Source organism: Marmota monax, unplaced genomic scaffold (assembly GCF_021218885.2).
Source record: "Marmota monax isolate L192 unplaced genomic scaffold, Marmota_monax_Labrador192_F-V1.1 WCK01_AAM20220418_F8-fsc00023, whole genome shotgun sequence".
Classification (NCBI taxonomy): Eukaryota; Metazoa; Chordata; class Mammalia; order Rodentia; family Sciuridae; genus Marmota; species Marmota monax.
In genome coordinates, this window is record NW_026692907.1 from 18,718,324 (window position 1) to 18,737,704 (window position 19,381).

Genomic DNA, 19,381 nt, shown 5'->3' on the forward strand with positions numbered 1-19,381 from the left:
ATCAATGGAATTATTTTGGAAGAAATTTCTAGCACCTTGCAGAGCCTCCCTTGTGCCAGCACATAGCCTACCCCCTGGAAGTACAGAGCTTTGATCCTCACTATAGCCAAGGCTCCTCTTAAGATAGGAATAAATGTTCTCATTTCATCAATAGGCTCCTGAGGTTAAGATCAATCTAATGATCCCTCACATATTTCTGGGTAAATTATAAAGCCTCTTGAATTCTTAAAGAGCAAGGACATACTACTTAGGGATTAAGTTGCCCAACTTTGGTTTTATTATTTATAATAGTAAAAACCACAGTTTATTCAGCACTTAGGGATTCAGCCCTCTAGATAAACCATCTAGAATTTATTTCCCTTATCTTCACGACATTCCCATCAGATGGTATCAGATCTCTATTTTATAAGTAAGGGCCAATCTTTCATCCCCTGACTAGGCCATTGTCAGGGGCAGCCCAATAGTTTAAACACGTTCTGAGGTAAACGCTTATATTTTAACTATCACATTGTATTTCTTACAACTTTAATTTGTGTAGTTGATTTTGTTTGAAAGCATGAAATAGTTACAAAGCTCTCACAATAAATCCCTTTACCTTCACTCCTAGATATCACTCCTTCCCCCAAATGCCAGATATTATCAAAAGTTTTCTCACTTAGGACTCAAACAGACCTGATGCCTTCCTCCAGGAACCAAGAAAAAGGGGAACAATATTTTTCTATAAATATTTCTATAAAAAATATAAATATTTTTTCTGCCTATGATGATGGGCCCAGCAAAGTATCACTCCTGATAACCAATTTGCTGTAATTTAACATCTTCTACTGCAAGGCCAGATTCCTTAAGGAGCATCTATGCAGGTCTAGCTAGCTTACTTTTTTGTCAGTGGTGTTGTAGACAGTAGGATCTTAATCATGCTCCATGAAGAATGTTATCATATTATGTAAAAATCAAAGATCTAAGATCAAGAGTTTCATATGAAGGGGAGATAACGGAAGAACTGTGGGAAGAAGGCACTGAGGAATATTTCCAGGTTCCAATGGCTACTGAGATTAGTGTATGTACTGCCCTTCCTTCAGGGAACTCAGGCAGTACCGCCCATAATTTCCTCCAACATCAACAGAAGAGTCTAGGTTGGAAAATGGATACATGAGTGAGTTCATTTGTTCATACAGCCCAGTAATTGTCTGATGCAAAATACTTGTTTTCTTTTGGTGGTGGTGGGGATACTGTTGTTTTTTATCAAGAATATAAATGTGAGGGAAAAAGTAAAATGAAAACATGATTTGTGCTAGTTTTATATTGCTGTTGAGATTTTGCCCATTGTGGGCATTGTTTTGCCAAGAAGGAGGCTAGTAACGTTGATTTTTTTTTTTCAGAACAACTTCTATGGTATGATTTTGAATTTTGCTTTAAATTTTACCTTTTTTTTTTTTTTTTTTTTTTAATTTTTTATTGTTGGCTGTTCAAAACATTACATAGTTCTTGATATATCATATTTCACAATTTGATTCAAGTGGGTTATGAGCTCCCATTTTTACCCCATATACAGATTGCAGAATCACATCAGTTACACATCCATTGATTTACATATTGCCATACTAGTGTCTGTTGTGTTCTGCTGCCTTTCCTATCCTCTACTATCCCCCCTCCCCTCCCCTCCCCTCCCCTCCCCTCCCCTCTTCTCTCTCTGCTCCCTCTACTGACATTCGTTTGTCCCCCTTATATTATTTTTCCCCTTCCCCTCACTTCCTCTTGTATGTACTTTTGTATAACTCTGAGGGTCTCCTTCCATTTCCATGCATTTTCCCTTCTCTCTCCCTTTCCCTCCCACCTCTCATCCCTGTTTAATGTTAATCTTCTTCTCCTGCTCTTCGACCCTACTCTGTTCTTAGTTACTCTCCTTATATCAAAGAAGACATTTGGCATTTGTTTTTTAGGGATTGGCTAGCTTCACTTAGCATAATCTGCTCTAATGCCATCCATTTCCCTGTAAATTCTATGATTTTGTCATTTTTTAATGCAGAGTAATACTCCATTGTGTATAAATGCCACATTTTTTTTATCCATTCCTCCATTGAAGGGCATCTAGGTTGGTTCCACAGTCTAGCTATTGTGAATTGTGCTGCTATGAACATAGATGTAGCAGTGTCCCTGTAGCATGCTCTTTTTAGGTCTTTAGGGAATAGACCGAGAAGGGGAATAGCTGGGTCAAATGGTGGCTCCATTCCCAGCTTTCCAAGAAATCTCCATACTGCTTTCCAAATTGGCTGCACCAATTTGCAGTCCCACCAGCAATGTACAAGTGTACCCTTTTCCCCACATCCTCGCCAGCACTTGTTGTTGTTTGACTTCATAATGGCTGCCAATCTAACTGGAGTGAGATGGTATCTTAGGGTGGTTTTGATTTGCATTTCTCTGACTGCTAGAGATGGTGAGCATTTTTTCATGTACTTGTTGATTGACTGTATGTCCTCCTCTGAGAAGTGTCTGTTCAGGTCCTTGGCCCATTTGTTGATTGGGTTGTTTGTTCTCTTATTGTCTAATTTTTTGAGTTCTTTGTATACTCTGGATATTAGGGCTCTATCTGAAGTGTGAGGAGTAAAGATTTGTTCCCAGGATGTAGGCTCTCTATTTACCTCTCTTATTGTATCTTTTGCTGAGAAAAAACTTTTTAGTTTGAGTAAGTCCCATTTGTTGATTCTAGTTATTAACTTTTGTGCTATGGGTGTCCTATTGAGGAATTTGGAGCCCGACCCCACAGTATGTAGATCGTAGCCAACTTTTTCTTCTATCAGACGGCGTGTCTCTGATTTGATATCAAGCTCCTTGATCCATTTTGAATTAACTTTTGTGCATGGCGAGAGAAAGGGATTCAGTTTCATTTTGTTGCATATGGATTTCCAGTTTTCCCAGCACCATTTGTTGAAGATGCTATCCTTCCTCCATTGCATGCTTTTAGCCCCTTTATCAAATATAAGGTAGTTGTAGTTTTGTGGATTGGTTTCTGTGTCCTCTATTCTGTACCATTGGTCCACCCGCCTGTTTTGGTACCAGTACCATGCTGTTTTTGTTACTATTGCTCTGTAGTATAGTTTGAAGTCTGGTATCGCTATACCGCCTGATTCACCCTTCCTGCTTAGCATTGTTTTTGCTATTCTGGGTTTTTTGTTTTTCCATATGAATTTCATGATTGCTTTCTCTATTTCTACAAGAAATGCCGTTGGGATTTTGATTGGCATTGCATTAAACCTATAGAGAACTTTTGGTAATATCGCCATTTTGATGATGTTAGTTCTGCCTATCCATGAACAGGGTATATTTTTCCATCTTCTAAGATCTTCTTCTATTTCTCTCTTTAGGGTTCTGTAGTTTTCATTGTATAAGTCTTTCACCTCTTTTGTTAGGTTGATTCCCAAGTATTTTATTTTTTTTGAAGATATTGTGAATGGAGTGGTTGTCCTCATTTCCATTTCAGAGGATTTGTCACTGATATACAGGAATGCCTTTGATTTATGCGTGTTGATTTTATATCCTGCCACTTTGCTGAATTCATTTATTAGCTCTAATAGTTTCTTTGTAGACCCTTTTGGGTCTGCTAGGTATAGAATCATGTCATCTGCAAATAGTGATAATTTAAGTTCTTCTTTTCCTGTTTTGATGCCTTTAATTTCTTTTGTCTGTCTAATTGCTCTGGCCAGTGTTTCGAGAACTATGTTGAACAGAAGTGGAGAGAGAGGGCATCCCTGTCTTGTTCCAGATTTTAGAGGGAATGCCTTCAATTTTTCTCCATTCAGAATGATGCTAGCCTGAGGCTTAGCATAGATTGCTTTTACAATATTGAGGTATGTTCCTGTTATCCCTAGTTTTTCTAGAGTTTTGAACATAAAGGGATGCTGTACTTTGTCAAATGCTTTTTCCGCATCTATCGAGATGATCATATGGTTCTTATTTTTAAGTCTATTGATGTGGTGAATAACATTTATTGATTTCCGTATATTGAACCAGCCTTGCATCCCTGGGATGAATCCTACTTGATCATGGTGCACAATTTTTTTGATAAGTTTTTGTATCCGAGTGGCCAGAATTTTATTGAGGATTTTTGCATCTAGGTTCATTAGAGATATTGGTCTGTAGTTTTCTTTCTTTGAAGTGTCTTTGTCTGGTTTAGGTATCAGGGTGATGTTGGCCTCGTAGAATGAATTTGGAAGTTCTCCCTCTTTTTCTATTTCCCGAAGTAGCTTGAAAAGTATTGGTATTAGTTCTTCTTTAAAGGTTTTGTAAAACTCTGCTGTATACCCATCTGGTCCTGGGCTTTTCTTAGTTGGTAGTCTTTTGATGGTTTCTTCTATTTCCTCAATTGATATTGGTCTGTTTAGGTTGTCTATATCCTCCTGACTCAATCTGGGCAGATCATATGACTTAAGAAATTTATCTATGCCTTCACTATCTTCTAATTTATTGGAGTATAAGGATTCAAAATAGTTTTTGATTATCTTCTGTATTTCTGAAGTGTCTGTTGTGATATTGCCTCTTTCATCCCGTATGTTAGTAATTTGAGTTTTCTCTCTTCTTCTCTTCGCTAGCATGGCTAAGGGTCTGTCGATTTTGTTTATTTTTTCAAAGAACCAACTTTTAGTTTTGTCAATTTTTTCAATTGTTTCTTTTGTTTCGATTTCATTAATTTCAGCTCTGATTTTAATTATTTCTTGCCTTCTACTTCTTTTGCTGTTGCTTTGCTCTTCTTTTTCTAGGATTTTGAGATGAAGTATGAGATCATTTATTTCTTGGTTTTTTCTTTTTTTAAGGAATGAACTCCAAGCAATGAATTTTCCTCTTAGAACTGCTTTCAATGTGTCCCATAGATTCCGATATGTTGTGTCAGTGTTTTCATTAATCTCTAAGAATTTTTTAATTTCCTCCTTGATGTCTTCTATAACCCATTGATCATTCAGTAACCTATTGTTCATTCTCCAAGTGATGTATTCTTTTCCCTTCCTTCTTTTATCGTTGATTTTCAGTTCCATTCCATTATGATCAGATAGGATGCATGGTATTATCTCTACTCCTTTGTATTGTCTAAGAGTTTCCCTGTGACATAATATATGATCTATTTTTGAGAAGGATCCATGTGCTGCTGAGAAAAAAGTGTAACTGCTTGATGTTGGGTGGTATACTCTATATATGTCAATTAAGTCTAGGTTATTAATTGTGTTATTGAGTTCTATAGTTTCCTTATTCAACTTTTGTTTGGAAGATCTGTCCAGTGGTGATAGAGGTGTGTTGAAGTCTCCCATGATTATTGTATGGTGGTCTATTAGACTCTTGAACTTGAGTAGAGTTTGTTTGATGAACATAGCTGCACCATTGTTTGGGGCATATATATTTATGATTGTTATGTCTTGTTGGTGTATGGTTCCCTTGAGCAGTATGTAGTATCCCTCTTTATCCCTTTTGATTAACTTTGGCTTGAAATCTATTTTATTTGATATGAGTATGGATACTCCTGCTTGTTTCCGAAGTCCATATGAGTGATATGATTTTTCCCAACCTTTCACCTTCAGCCTATGTATGTCTTTTCCTATCAAATGCGTCTCCTGTAGGCAGCATATTGTTGGGTCTTGTTTTGTGACCCATTCTACTAGCCTGTGTCTCTTGATTGGTGAGTTTAAGCCATTAACATTTAGGGTTATTATTGAGATATGGGTTGTTCTTCCAGCCATATTTGTTTATTTATGTTACTAAACATGGTTTGTTTTCCTCTTTGATTATTTTCCCCCCTTTAGTGTCCTACCTCCCACTGTTGGTTTTCATTGTTATTTTCCATTTCCTCTTCCTGTAATGTTTTGCCAAGGATGTTTTGAAGAGATGGTTTTCTAGCTGCAAATTCTTTTAACTTTTGTTTATCGTGGAAGGTTTTAATTTCATCTTCCATCCTGAAGCTTAATTTCGCTGGAAACACAATTCTTGGTTGGAACCCATTTTCTTTCAGTGTTTGAAATATGTTATTCCAGGATCTTCTAGCTTTCAGAGTCTGTGTTGAAAGATCAGCTGTTATCCTGATTGGCTTACCCCTAAATGTGATCTGCTTCCTTTCTCTTGTAGCTTTTAAAATTCTCTCCTTATTCTGTATGTTGGGCATCTTCATTATAATGTGTCTAGGTGTGGGTCTCTTATGATTTTGCACATTCGGCGTCCTGTAGGCTTCTAGGATTTGGGGTTCTGTCTCATTCTTCAAGTCTGGGAAGTTTTCTCGTATTATTTCATTGAATAGATTGCTCAATCCTTTGGTTTGAAACTCTGTCCCTTCCTGTATCCCAATGACTCTTAAATTTGGTCTCTTGATGTTATCCCATATTTCTTGGATGTTCTGCTCATGGTTTCTTAACAGTCTTGCTGAGCTGTCTATGTTCTTTTCAAGTTGAAATACTTTATCTTCATTGTCTGATGTTCTGTCTTCTAAGTGTTCTACTCTGCTGGTAGTATTCTCAATTGAGTTTTTAAGTTGGCTTATTGCTTCCTGCATTTCTAGGATTTCTGTTTGTTTGTTTTTTATAACCTCTATTTCCCTGTGTAGTTGATCTTTTGCTTCTTGGATTTGTTTATGTAATTCATTGTTGAAGTGATCTTTCATTGTCTGATTTTGCTGTCTGATGTCTTCCTTGAGACTCCAGATCATCTGAAGCATGTATATCCTGAATTCTTTATCTGACATTCCATCTGCTGCAGCTATTACCTCTTCTAACGTTGAGTTGACCTGCATTGCTTGTGGTCCTTTCTTTCCTTGTCTCTTCATACTGTTCGCGTTCCTTTCTACTTAGTGAAACTGTTGTGCTATTGAATTTTCCCCCTATATATTTATATTGGTCTTGTATAGTTGCAAAGTCTCCCTCGCAGGCGCGGGCGGCGGTTCTGTCCCTCTGCGGGCCGCTAGGCTTGTTCTGTGGGTGGTCACAGTTCTGTCTACTTTGCAGGTGCAGGCAGCGGCACTGCCCCTCTGCAGGCCTCTGGGGCTGTACTGCCAGTGGGTCGCAGGTCCACCTACCTTGCAGGTGCGGGGGGGGGGGGCGGCTCTACCCTTCCTCAGGCCACTGGGCCTGTTCTGTCTCTCGGTTGCAGGTCTGGCCTGTTCTGATGGTGGTCACAGTTCCACCTACCTGGCAGGCGCGGGGGGTGGGGGGCGGCTCTGCCCCCCAGCAGGCCCCTGGGCCTGCTCTGTGCGTGGTCACAGTTCCCTCTACCTTGCCGGTGCAGGGGGAGGGGGCGGCTCTGCCTCTCAGCCAGCCGCTGCTCCTCTTCTGCAGGTGGGTCGCAGGCCCACCTACCTTGCAGGAGTGATTGGAAGCTCTGTCCCGCCGCGGGCCGCTGGGCCTTTTCTGTCCGTGGTCACAGTTCCCCTACCTGGCAGGCGCGGGGGCTGGGGGGCGGCTCTGCCCCTCAGCAGGCCGCTGGGCCTGCTCTGTGCGTGGTCACAGTTCCCTCTACTTTGCCGGCGCAGGGGGAGGGGGCGGCTCTGCCTCTCAGCAGGTCGCTGCTCCTCTTCTGCAGGTGGGTCGCAGGCCCGCCCACCTTGCAGGAGTGATTGGAAGCTCTGTCCCACCGCGGGCCACTGGGCCTTTTCTGTCGGTGGTCACCTGGCAGGGGCGGGGGATGGGGGGTGGCTCTGCCCCTCAGCAGGCCGCTGGGCCTGCTCTGTGCGTGGTCACAGTTCCCTCTACTTTGCCGGCGCAGGGGGAGGGGGCGACTCTGCCTCTCAGCAGGTCGCTGCTCCTCCTCTGCCGGTGGGTCGCAGGCCCGCCTACCTTGCAGGAGTGATTGGAAGCTCTGTCCCGCCGAGGGCCACTGGGCCTTTTCTGTCCGTGGTCACAGTTCCCCTACCTGGCAGGCGCGGGGGGTGGGGGGCGGCTCTGCCCCTCAGCAGGCCGCTGGGCCTGCTCTGTGCGTGGTCACAGTTCCCTCTACTTTGCCGGCGCAGGGGGAGGGGGCGGCTCTGCCTCTCAGCAGGTCACTGCTCCTCTTCTGCAGGTGGGTTGCAGGCCCGCCCACCTTGCAGGAGTGATAGGAAGCTCTGTCCCACCGCGGGCCACTGGGCCTTTTCTGTCGGTGGTCACCTGGCAGGGGCGGGGGGTGGGGGGTGGCTCTGCCCCTCAGCAGGCTGCTGGGCCTGCTCTGTGCGTGGTCACAGTTCCCTCTACCTTGCCGGCGCAGGGGGAGGGGGCGACTCTGCCTCTCAGCAGGTCGCTGCTCCTCCTCTGCCGGTGGGTCGCAGGCCCGCCTACCTTGCAGGAGTGATTGGAAGCTCTGCCCCGCCGAGGGCCGCTGGGCCTTTTCTGTCCGTGGTCACAGTTCACCTACCTGGCAGGCGCGGGGGGTGAGGGGCGGCTCTGCCCCTCAGCAGGCCGCTGGGCCTTTTCTGTCCGTGGTCACAGTTCCCTCTACCTTGCCGGTGCAGGGGGAGGGGGCGGCTCTGCCTCTCAGCAGGTCGCTGCTCCTCTTCTGCAGGTGGGTCGCAGGCCCGCCCACCTTGCAGGAGTGATTGGAAGCTCTGTCCCACCGCGGGCCACTGGGCCTTTTCTGTCGGTGGTCACCTGGCAGGGGCGGGGGGTGGGGGGTGGCTCTGCCCCTCAGCAGGCCGCTGGGCCTGCTCTGTGCGTGGTCACAGTTCCCTCTACCTTGCCGGTGCAGGGGGAGGGGGCGCCTCTGCCTCTCAGCAGGTCGCTGCTCCTCTTCTGCAGGTGGGTCGCAGGCCCGCCTACCTTGCAGGAGTGATTGGAAGCTCTGTCCCGCCGCGGGCCGCTGGGCCTTTTCTGTCCGTGGTCACAGTTCCCCTACCTGGCAGGCGCGGGGGCTAAATGTTACCTTTGTGGTTGAAAGACTTAATGTGCTTCTATCGCTTGTTCATAAACTTTGGCCACAATTGCTATAAGCGATATAGCTTGTGAAATCTGTGAAGTACTTTATTAACATCATGATTTTATGGTTCTTTAAGGAAGCCTATTAGGCAAATCAGTGCTAGTTTTCACTGTTTTGCAAATGTAAGGCTATTTCTATTAATAAACTCTCAAAATAGAGTCCAGTGTTTGTTAAAAGCAAAACACACCATGCCATGCTGAGACAGCATAGAACTGTAAGTTAAAGATGGTTTTTGAAGTCTAAAGGCTTTGGTTATCTGCTTGCATAACCTGGGGATTTAGCATTAGTAAGCTGCTATTTCCTTTTCTGCAAAATGAGGGAACTGGATTAGGAACCTCAACCATCTCCCTCAGATATAGCATCTGATGATTCTTGTACAAAGGAAAGTCATTTGTTTAATTCCTTTTCACCAACACTGAGCTCTTGCCAAGTGCCAGACACCAACACGTTGAGCCATGGGAAAGCCCAGGCCGCAGCATTAGCAGGTGCCACTACTGACTGAGGAAATGGCTGAGGCCTCTAGCCCACTATTTACACTGTTGTTTTAGCAAATTTTCTCTGTCATCTCTGAAGTGCCAATTATTACAAGTGAATTTATAATATCCCTGAATAAAAGATTTTAAAAACTTTACAGGAGACTTTGGACTTAATAGAAGGTACCAATACCCACCTTGAATGCACATGGTAGTTCAATCAATAGTGAACAAATGAATGAATGAATGAATGAATGAATGGCAATCTTGGCTATCATTAGGATAGTAGTTTCTCCTTTGGCTAAGTTTCCAAAGATAGAATCATTGTCTTCATGTTTTTCAGCATCATTTATAGAAATTTGAGAAATAATGTAATATATTTGTATGATCTTTTGTGGTTTGCATTTGTTTCATTTACCTTGTCTTAATTGATATCCTTGCAAAAAATGCTGTTATGTTGTCAAGGCAACTATTATTATACTTTTAATTTTTTTCAGGAGAAAAACTGAATTAGTTGCCCAAGACTCTGTAGCAATCAGTGAAGAAAGTAATCAAGCACAGTGAATCATCCTTACCTACCACATGATTATGCTTCTATCACCCAAGTTCCATCTCCCAGTGAAGCTCTTGACCAAAGAGAGTGAGAGGTGAGTGTTGGCTTGCCCTGCTCTAGTTATCTGGGAGTGACCCAGGAACTATAAATGAAATGGTATTTCCTTCTGGTCATTTACTGCTTGGAATTCGAGGGAGAAAGTGGTCATTGGATTACTTTATATTTGGCTATTTTCACCATCTTAGCTAAAGTAGAAAGTGCTATTATAAAATCAAAATAATGATTGATGTAATCATATAAATGGGCATCACTGTCTCCCATATCTGAAGCTTATCTTCTCATCTGTCTTGACCATACTTCTGTGCTATTTAGTTGGGGAATCTAATAAGAATTCAGCTGCTACTTTAAGTACCTATTTTCCTTCTTATGACCATTTCTGGTAAGAGTTGCCCAAATAAAGGGCAGTTACACTGGAAATTCCCAGCTCAGGTGCCCCCAGACCAGGCATTTAGTGTATGTCAGGAAAGCAGGAGAGGCAGTTAGGTTGAACAGTGCATCTCACATTCTAAAGGGCAACTGTTACTCAATTTCTGCCAATTGTCATTCAGAAAAGCATGTCTGGTTATCCTGGCTTTTTCAGATTTCAACAGAAGCTGGCAATCCAAATTTTTATGTGAAATCTGCTATTGAGTTGTTAAGACTGTGCAAATTCAGTTTGTTAAATACTGTGCACATTAGCATTGAGCAAGCAAAGAACAAAACAAAATGAAAAATATCCACATGGGCAGCACGCAGCCTAGGAGCTTCTGGTTTGCTATCTCAAGAACAAATAGAGCAGTAACTCTGGCTCTCTCCCAAGTCTTCCTCCCAACAGCCAGTATTCTAACTAAACACATTTCTTCTGAAACTCTTCACCAGCTTGCCCTTGCGTAATTCCAAGCTTCTTTACGTGGTATATGAGGCCCTCTTTAATCTAGCCTTGCTTCTTTCTTTCTGTAGCTTTCTATCTTACCACTCTCTCAATTTTTGTCTGCCTAGAACAGAACGGTTTATGAATGTTGTGTTAGAGCCCTATCTAGTATAGTACTTGCTTAGTTTTTAAAAAATTTTATTAAAGTGTTATTATTATTAACTGTTGTATAAAAGTAAGCTGTGATGGGTTTGCTATACTTTGTACTTCCAGTTTTTGCCGTGTTCTATTTAGTAATGATGAATTGTGTCTACGTCAGAGCATTCGTTCTATATTATGTGGCTAAATATGAAAGATAACCAGTGATGACCACTTTCCATTGTCTAATCCTTTTCAGTTATAATACAACTATCATCTTCTTTTCAAAGACAGGATGCAGAGTATTCATTAATTAATAAATAGTTAGGAATAGCTCATAACTTTGGGACCTTGGGTGAAAAGGGAGAGATAGTTAATGTTGCTAGCACTGATTACACTGGCTCAGATACTTATTAAACCAAAAAGGTTATGCAAAGAATAATTATTCTATGTTATGTTTGTAACATACAGATAAATAGACCTGTATTTTTACTTTAAAATGCATAGACATGTGATTTTTAATTTTTTAAAGAATTTTATATTTGAAAATAGTTACTAAATAATAATCATTTTTAAGGTATCATTTAGGGAACAGGTGTGGTGGTGTAGGCCTGAACCCTAGCAACTTGGGAGGCTGAAGCAGGAGGATTACAAATTTGAGACCAGCCCCTGAGACTTAGCAAGGCCCTAAACAATTTAGTGAGACCCTGTCTCAAAATAAAAAATAAAAAAGGGCTGGAGATTTAGCTCAGTGCAAAGCATCTCTGGCTTCAATCCTCAATACCAAAAAAAAAAAAAAGATATAATTTAGGAACATTTTATTTTGATATATTTATTTATTTTCTCCATATTTTTATTGGTTCATTATAATTGTACATGATTGGATTTTTTATTACATATTCATACATGCACATAATATAACAATATATTTTGGTCAATATCATTCCCCAGTATTTCTCCTTTTCCTTCCCTGTTACCTCCTCCTGGTCTTTTTCCTCTACTCAACTGATCTCCCTTCTATTTTCCTGAGGTCCTCTCCCCCATCTTTGTTTTCTTTTTTCCCCTCTAGCTTCCACATAGGAGAATAAACATACAACCTTGACCTACTGAGTTTGTATTTTTTCACTTAACATAATGGTCTCAAGTTCCATCCATTTTCCTGCAAATGACATAATTTCATTTTTATTTATGACTGAATAAACTCCATCAATGGAGACTGAAGAAAAAAATGTGTCATGTATACACATTGGAATTTTATTTAGCCAACAATAATAATTATTTTAAGTAAATATGTCAACATTTTAAATGACATAATTTAGATTATATTTACATTCCATTTCACTCTCAAAAATGTATCATTTGGGAAGATAAATTACATGGTCACCTTCTCAATTTGCTCTTCATTCCTTTCATGCAAAACAGTTTGCAATCTGCTTAACGCACATTTGTTCCCTCAAGCCTTTGCTCATGCAAATTCCTGTACGTGACATAATACCATTCCCATTTGTACACCATCTTAACTTTCTCCCTCAAAACTTAACTTGCACTCATGTAAAAATTAGTATGGCTAGGTGTGTATGGGTAAAGAGCAAATTTTACCAATGTGAAGTGGAATTATCTAGTCAACTAAATTTATGTCGAGAATTAAATTAAAACAAATTATTAAATTAAAAAGATCAGGGAGCATGTTCTTCAGAAAGCTTGTATTATAATATTCTGTATAGGTGACCATCTCCCAACTACATTTCAATTTATTAATGGCTATACTATGCTTCCCTTATTTTAGTGTCCTGGAGGCAAACACATTGCTGGTACATGTTTAATAATCACCTATGAACACAAAAGAAGGAATGTACGAATGGATGGATGGATATAAATAAAAAGGAAAATATGATTTAACTTGCTCTGCATTGCTCATCAACCTCTTGACTTTTTTCTCCCAAAATAGAAACTAAGGGAAATGGATTTTATCCTGGCTTCATATGAGGAGGCTTTTTCACCACCCACACATTCCTATTTCTAGTCTCTCTGAGAGGAATTAGCATCCTTCACATAATAGAGCTGCTTAGAACAATAGAGTGCCATGTTTATCCTTCCTGTCCTCTCAGGATGCAGTTCAACTTCTTTGCTGTTATTGGCCAAAGCTATGTTTTCCTTCTTTCTTTGGTACTAGAAAGTAGAATGGAATTTGTGTTCGCATTATGTGCTACTGCTTAGCAATGGAGAACACAAAAGATTTCTTTCTGGCATCTTGTCTTAAGAAAAGAAAATCCAGAGCTTGAGCTTTAGATAAAAAGTGTATGAAAAACATGTAAAGGAGAAGAGTCTAAGATTGTTGAGCTTTGTCTTCAACATATGGTAGTAGTTGGTGCTAGTCTAATTCTGAAGGAAAAAAAATCATCCATCAGGGACATGAAATGCAGCTGCATCTTCTGAAACTGATGGCATTAGCTCAAACTATATAGCTTATTATGTCTTAGTCAGAGATATCACCATAATATGAATTGCCAGGATCTTGTAGTCATTTACTCATGAAGCTCAGAAAATATGAGTAGCAGATCTTCAATGAAAAATTTATGATGGGAGAAAAATCTTTACCAGATACTCTTCCAACAGAGGATTAATATCCAGAATGTATGAAGAAATAAAAAAAAAAACAACTTGCCACCAACCCTCCTCATAAATTATCTAATCAATAAATGGGAAAATGAACCAAATGGACATTTCTGAAGAGAAGAAACACAAATGGCCAACAAATAGATGAAAAAAAAAGATGTTCAACATCCTTAGTAATCAGAGGTTGCAAATCAAAACTACACTGAAATTTCATTTTACTCCAGTTATATTGGCAACCATCAAGAAAACAAATAATAATAAATGCTGGCAAGAATGTGGGGCAAAGGAACACTGTTGTTGCAGCTACAAATTAATGCAATCATTGTGGAAATCAGTATGGAAATCCCTCAAAAGACTAGAAATGGAATGTACCATATGACCCTGCTTTACCAGTGCTCAGTATTTTTCTTAAAGAATGGAAGTCAGCATACTATAGTGATGCCTGCATACCCATGTTTAAGCAGAACAGTCCACAAGAGACATGTTATGGTATCAGCCTAGATATTTGTCAATGGATGAATGGATAAAAATGTGTTCTATTTACCCAATGAAGTTTTATTCAGTCATAAAGAAAAATGAAACTATGTCATTTGCAGGAAAAATGGATGAAACTGGAGAACATGATGGTAAGTGAAATAAGTCAGACTCAGAAGGTCACTGGTTATATGTTTCTTTTACATGTTGAATTTAGAAGAAAAGAGGAGGAAATACACGATTTTACGAAAATAGAAAGGATACTAGTAGAATAAAAGATAGGAATCAGGGAAAGGATGGTGGGAGGAAAATGGGAGATACTGGTCAATGAAATCAACTAAATTATGCTAATGTGTATGTATACATTTATCACGATGAATCCAAATAATTTGAAAATTATATTGCACTAACAACAAAAAAAAAAAAAAGAAAAAGAAAATTTTGGAGCTTGAATGTAATAGGTAAGGCTAAAAGACTGGTGACATTGTGGGGCCTGCCAGAGCTTTTATGCAGTGCCAGAGCGAAAACTCCCCCATGACAGATTTACTGAGCACTTCCTATGTGCCAGGCATGGACAGACAGTATCTTGAATATAAATGAATTACTGCTCTTCTCTAATCCTGGTCAGTCGCAGTTGCATCTTCTGAAATTGATGGCATTAGCTCAAACTACAAGCACCAAAATATGCACAGCAAGGACAGAATATCAAAGTAGCATTTATCTTTTACTTTACTTCCTAGGAAGAAAAGAAATATTAGAAAACTTTAGGTTTCATCTTTGAAATCTTAAAAGGTATCTTCATAATAGACACAGTAGAGATGATGTGGTTCAAGAGAAAGGGCAAGTAATTATAAAATATTTTGACATAATTTATATTCTGAAAGTATTAGAGCAATGTGTACTTATTCATTTATTTATTTGAATGACCATGTTTTGAGGACTTACTATGTGCCAGATACTGCTTGAGATCCTAGATATGTAGAAGTGAGAAATCACAAAGGTTCTGAAATAGCTGTGCCCAATGTACACATGGGGAGTAACATACTATGTATTTCTTTATAAAGATTTGTTTTGTTCGACTTGAATGAACATGGAAAAATTGAATTTGTAAGCAAAGCCTAAAGCCTACTAATCTTTCTGAAATTAGAAATTTTATCAGAACCATTGATTAGCATGGAAATCATATGCTAGTTCATATATCCCTGCTGGGAGAGAAGATGCCAGAAGTCAGTTAGAAAAACACCTGTCTACTCCTCTATCCTGAAGTTTTCACACAGTTCAGTTTAGAGTGAAGAGTTTCTACACGATGAATTTTTCTCTTTTACATATATCATTATTCTCAGATATCCTCTCTGATTTAATTGGTCTGGGGTGAGATCTAGACATTGGAATTTTTTAAAAAAATGTTTTCCCATGTGATTCTCACGTGTCAGTATTGAGAACTTCTCTCATGTGAATCATTGTTTTTCAAAGAGTTATGTTCACAGTTAGGATTGTTTTAAATGGTGTTGGTCATTTTACATTTTAATGGTTAGTATTTTTTAATGTATATCATAAAACTATGAAAGTAGTCCATGGCTCTTATTGCTTGGGACAAGTAGATCAGTGCAGAACAAAGGAGCTATCTACCTGTATATCTACCTGAGTATAGTTGGTAAAGTGTGTGAAAGTGTTATTCAAACAAATAAAATTTAAGCAAATCCTGGGCTGGATTATGAGATTAGTGAAGAAACACAGGAGAACTAAGAATTAGGAAGGCAGAGAGATTGTTTCTTCCTAATAAAATCTATATTAAGAAGGACAGCAAATAATTTGGGGATGAAGGTCATGTTCTTTGGTACTTTTTTCTAATTAGGTTTAGATCAAGATATTTAAAAACAAGGGAGTATGTGGGAAATAGGTCTGACCAACACTCTTACCTGTGAGGATGGCCACTCTCCTCTCGTAGAGATGGACTAGCTGTACCCTGAGGTGACACTCAGATGCTGGTACCATCTGTAGACATCTAGAACATACAAAACTGATAGCAAAGGAATGAAGGTTCTGAAATAGCTGTGCCAGAAGTAGATGCTGCTTAAAAATGATGTGGACAAGTGGCTATTGCCATTGAGTCGGTAGACATCGTCCTCTGTGCTGGAAGAGCAGGGATTGGCCTATAGGAGTAGTTCTGACTGTTGTTAGGAAGTTCAGTCATGGCAGGGAGTGTTTGGAATCCTAAATGGTAATCCTTCATCACTGGCTGAAGAAAAAAGTCAGAGTGACCCAGTGGATTTTCTTTTCCAAGGCATCCTTAATTGGGTGTCAGTGATTGCTGGAGAAATGTGTTGAGGGGTACCTTGAGGCTGAGACCGTCCTCACAGAAATGACCACCTCAAACACCTAGTGATGCCAGTCAAGAATGCTGCTTGGAGGAGTGACAGTACTAGTCTTATTTTCTTCTTCTACGATTGCTTAGTCTGTTGTTTGAGGGAATAACATCCAACATGATGATTCTGTTCAGGGTGAAACTTGACAATTTAAAACTTGGAACTGTGCTGAGAAAAGGGCGAGTCTCACTGGATACACAGGTGCATGCATAGGTGAGAGCTTTCTACTTCATTCGCTGCTGGTGCCTTGTGGTAGAGGTCTTCATGTTAGGTGTGCATTTCATTTGTAACGACAGCAATTCTTTTATTCAGCAAATGCTACTCTTCAATCTGTTGCATACGGGCTGCCCTTGGGTGACAGACTAGTCTTCTTCCTGTACAAGAAGCAATACACACATGCTTTTCAACCTGCAATGGAGTTACAACCCAATAATGTGCCAAGTTGAAACACATTTCATACACCTCACCTAACATCATAGCTTAGCAACAGCTAAGTATCAGCTGGGTTTTTACTCTCAAGATCATGTAGCTGACTGGGTGCTGAGACTCCTTGCCGTTGCCCAGCATCAAGGGAGAGCATTGTTTTTCATATCATTAGCCCCAGGGGAGATCACAATTCAAAGGATAATTTCTAGTGATTGCATATCATTTCCAAGCCATCATAAAGTTAAGAAATCATTAGTTGAACCATGTGAGTCAGACACCATCTGTACTGCAATTCTCTTCTGACTTTCACTCTTGCACTTTGTTCTGTGTTTCATTGTCTGTTTATTCCTTAATCTATCTATTAAATGAGACAAGTTTAAAAATGAAATTATTTTAAAGAGCAGTCTTTATAGCTAGTTGCTCCTGGACATTAATCCATAATTCAATATAACAATAAAGAGGTTAAGTGATCGACCGGTTTCTTAGCTGTCTTTCTTCTAAGAGAACTTGGGTATAGTATTCTGGCAGGTATCATGTCTAAAAGATGTTTGATTCAGTTTTAAATTACAGGATTTATTTTGTTATGGAGCTCTTATTGAATTTTAGTTATCATAATGAGTTGATGCCCTGGGAGAGATAAGCAGGGAATGGGGATGGGAAGTATACACTTTTTTCCGTTAGCATATTTCTCCTAAAGAGATGTTTCTTGGTTGGAATTTAATGTACCAACTACACTGGTGTTCAAAGGGACATCTTTCCCCTCTCGCAGCTTCTCCCTTTCCTTCTCATTCACGCAAAACTATTGTGAATCTATGAACCAGGCACTGTGCTAGAGAGACTTCAGCAATATAAAACTGAACGGGTAGGCATGATCTTGTCTCAGGGACCATTTAGCCTTATTTCAAATAAACATTTATTCACATTAGATAGTGATATCTACATAATATATATGATATTATAAGAAAGTCAAGGGAACAATGAGAACATCTAGGAGGAGACCTTGGTCTACATTTGTGGGGAGACAGAGCATCAAAGAGAGCTTCCTGGGAGGGATTAGATCTTGAGTAAGTCCTGAAACTAAAAAAAGAGTAACTCAAATGAAGCAAGAATCTGAAGGTACAGCATATGGAGAAAGAGGAGGAATAAAGGATTTGGGCCAAGAAAGAGCACATAATTCGAAGAACTGAAGGTGTTCACTGACTAAACCAGGGAATGTCTAAAGAAAGTAGCTGTAGCTTGTACTTGACACCACACAATAAAGAATTTTGAGACCTTTGTAAGGAATGTAAACTCTCCTGAAGACAAAGAATAAGTATAGAGATCATTAAACCAGATTTGATCGTGATCAGATTAGCAATGTAGAAAATTTTGTTCTCATTTCTTTCTTTCTCTCTCTCTCTCTCTTTCTCACTCTCTTCCCCCTTTCTCCCTTCTCTTTGATATATATATATATATATATATATATATATATATATATCTTTTATATATAAATCTCTCTCTCTTCCCCCTTTCTCCCTTCTCTTTGATATACATATATCAAAGAGATTGGTATGTGACTGTGCATACATAAATTTATTCTTAAATATATGTACATGCATACACACATACATATACATAAATGCTTATATACATACATACATACAAACACACATATATATATTTTAGTCTTTATGTCATATATCAGAATAGATTGTGATTTCAGGATATATAATGAAATATATCAAGATAGACTGAATTTTTTCACCTGGTTGCCTTGTGGAAAATTTTGGAAACAGCTCAGTAAACTTCAATGAAAAAATATATAAATCACACATAATAAATGGTCCATGGCACCCAAAGCACAAGGAATATGACAATAATCCTCCAATATATTTGTTCAGAAAAATACTGAGTTATCCCCTTCATGGTCCATAATATCATAGACATTTTTCATTTATCTACATGAGCTGTTATTGAAACAAGGAAAGGAGTTACTACATCATTCTGATGAATTGTACTGGTTGCAAGTAAATCAAACTCAGCTTAACCATGAAAGGGAATTTATCAGAACATCTGTTGGAGTGGTTGGAGTGATTGAAAGCAGAGATTTTGATACATCTTTTTTTTTTTTTACATCTGAATCAAATGGGGTATAATTTCTCATTTTTCCAAATGTACAGGTTGCAGAATCACATTGGTTATATAGCCACGTATATACATACAACAATACTGATCCATCTTTCTAAATGTTGGCTTTAATTTCTCAAGGGCTGTAATCCATGAGGAAGGAGAGGTTATTTATGGCTTTTTGGGTATCTTAGATTCTCCAGAAGCAGACCTCAAAAAAGATCTAGTAGGAAGTGCTCCTGGAACAACCTGCTCAGGGAGTGGAGATTGGGATGAGAGAAGGAAAGGAAGCCAAGAAAAGGTGGTAAAGCGATCCCTAGGGACCATCTTGCCTCAGGGACCATCCATCCTTATTTCAAACAAACACATTTATTCACATTAGATAGTGATGTCTACATAATACATA

The 19,381-nt window shown here is 39.5% G+C and overlaps 1 protein-coding gene across 1 annotated transcript in view; it reads right to left on the reverse strand.

The window, feature by feature from the left end:
* Positions 1 to 16,681: 16,681 nt before the first annotated feature.
* The window catches only part of Ptger3 (prostaglandin E receptor 3), a 216,126-nt gene continuing 213,426 nt past the window's right edge, over positions 16,682 to 19,381 (reverse strand). The window contains exon 3 of the mRNA XM_046451007.2: positions 16,682 to 16,817. Coding sequence (XP_046306963.1) covers positions 16,806 to 16,817 — 12 coding nt within the window. The 3' untranslated portion in view covers positions 16,682 to 16,805. The remainder of the gene's footprint in view (positions 16,818 to 19,381) is intronic.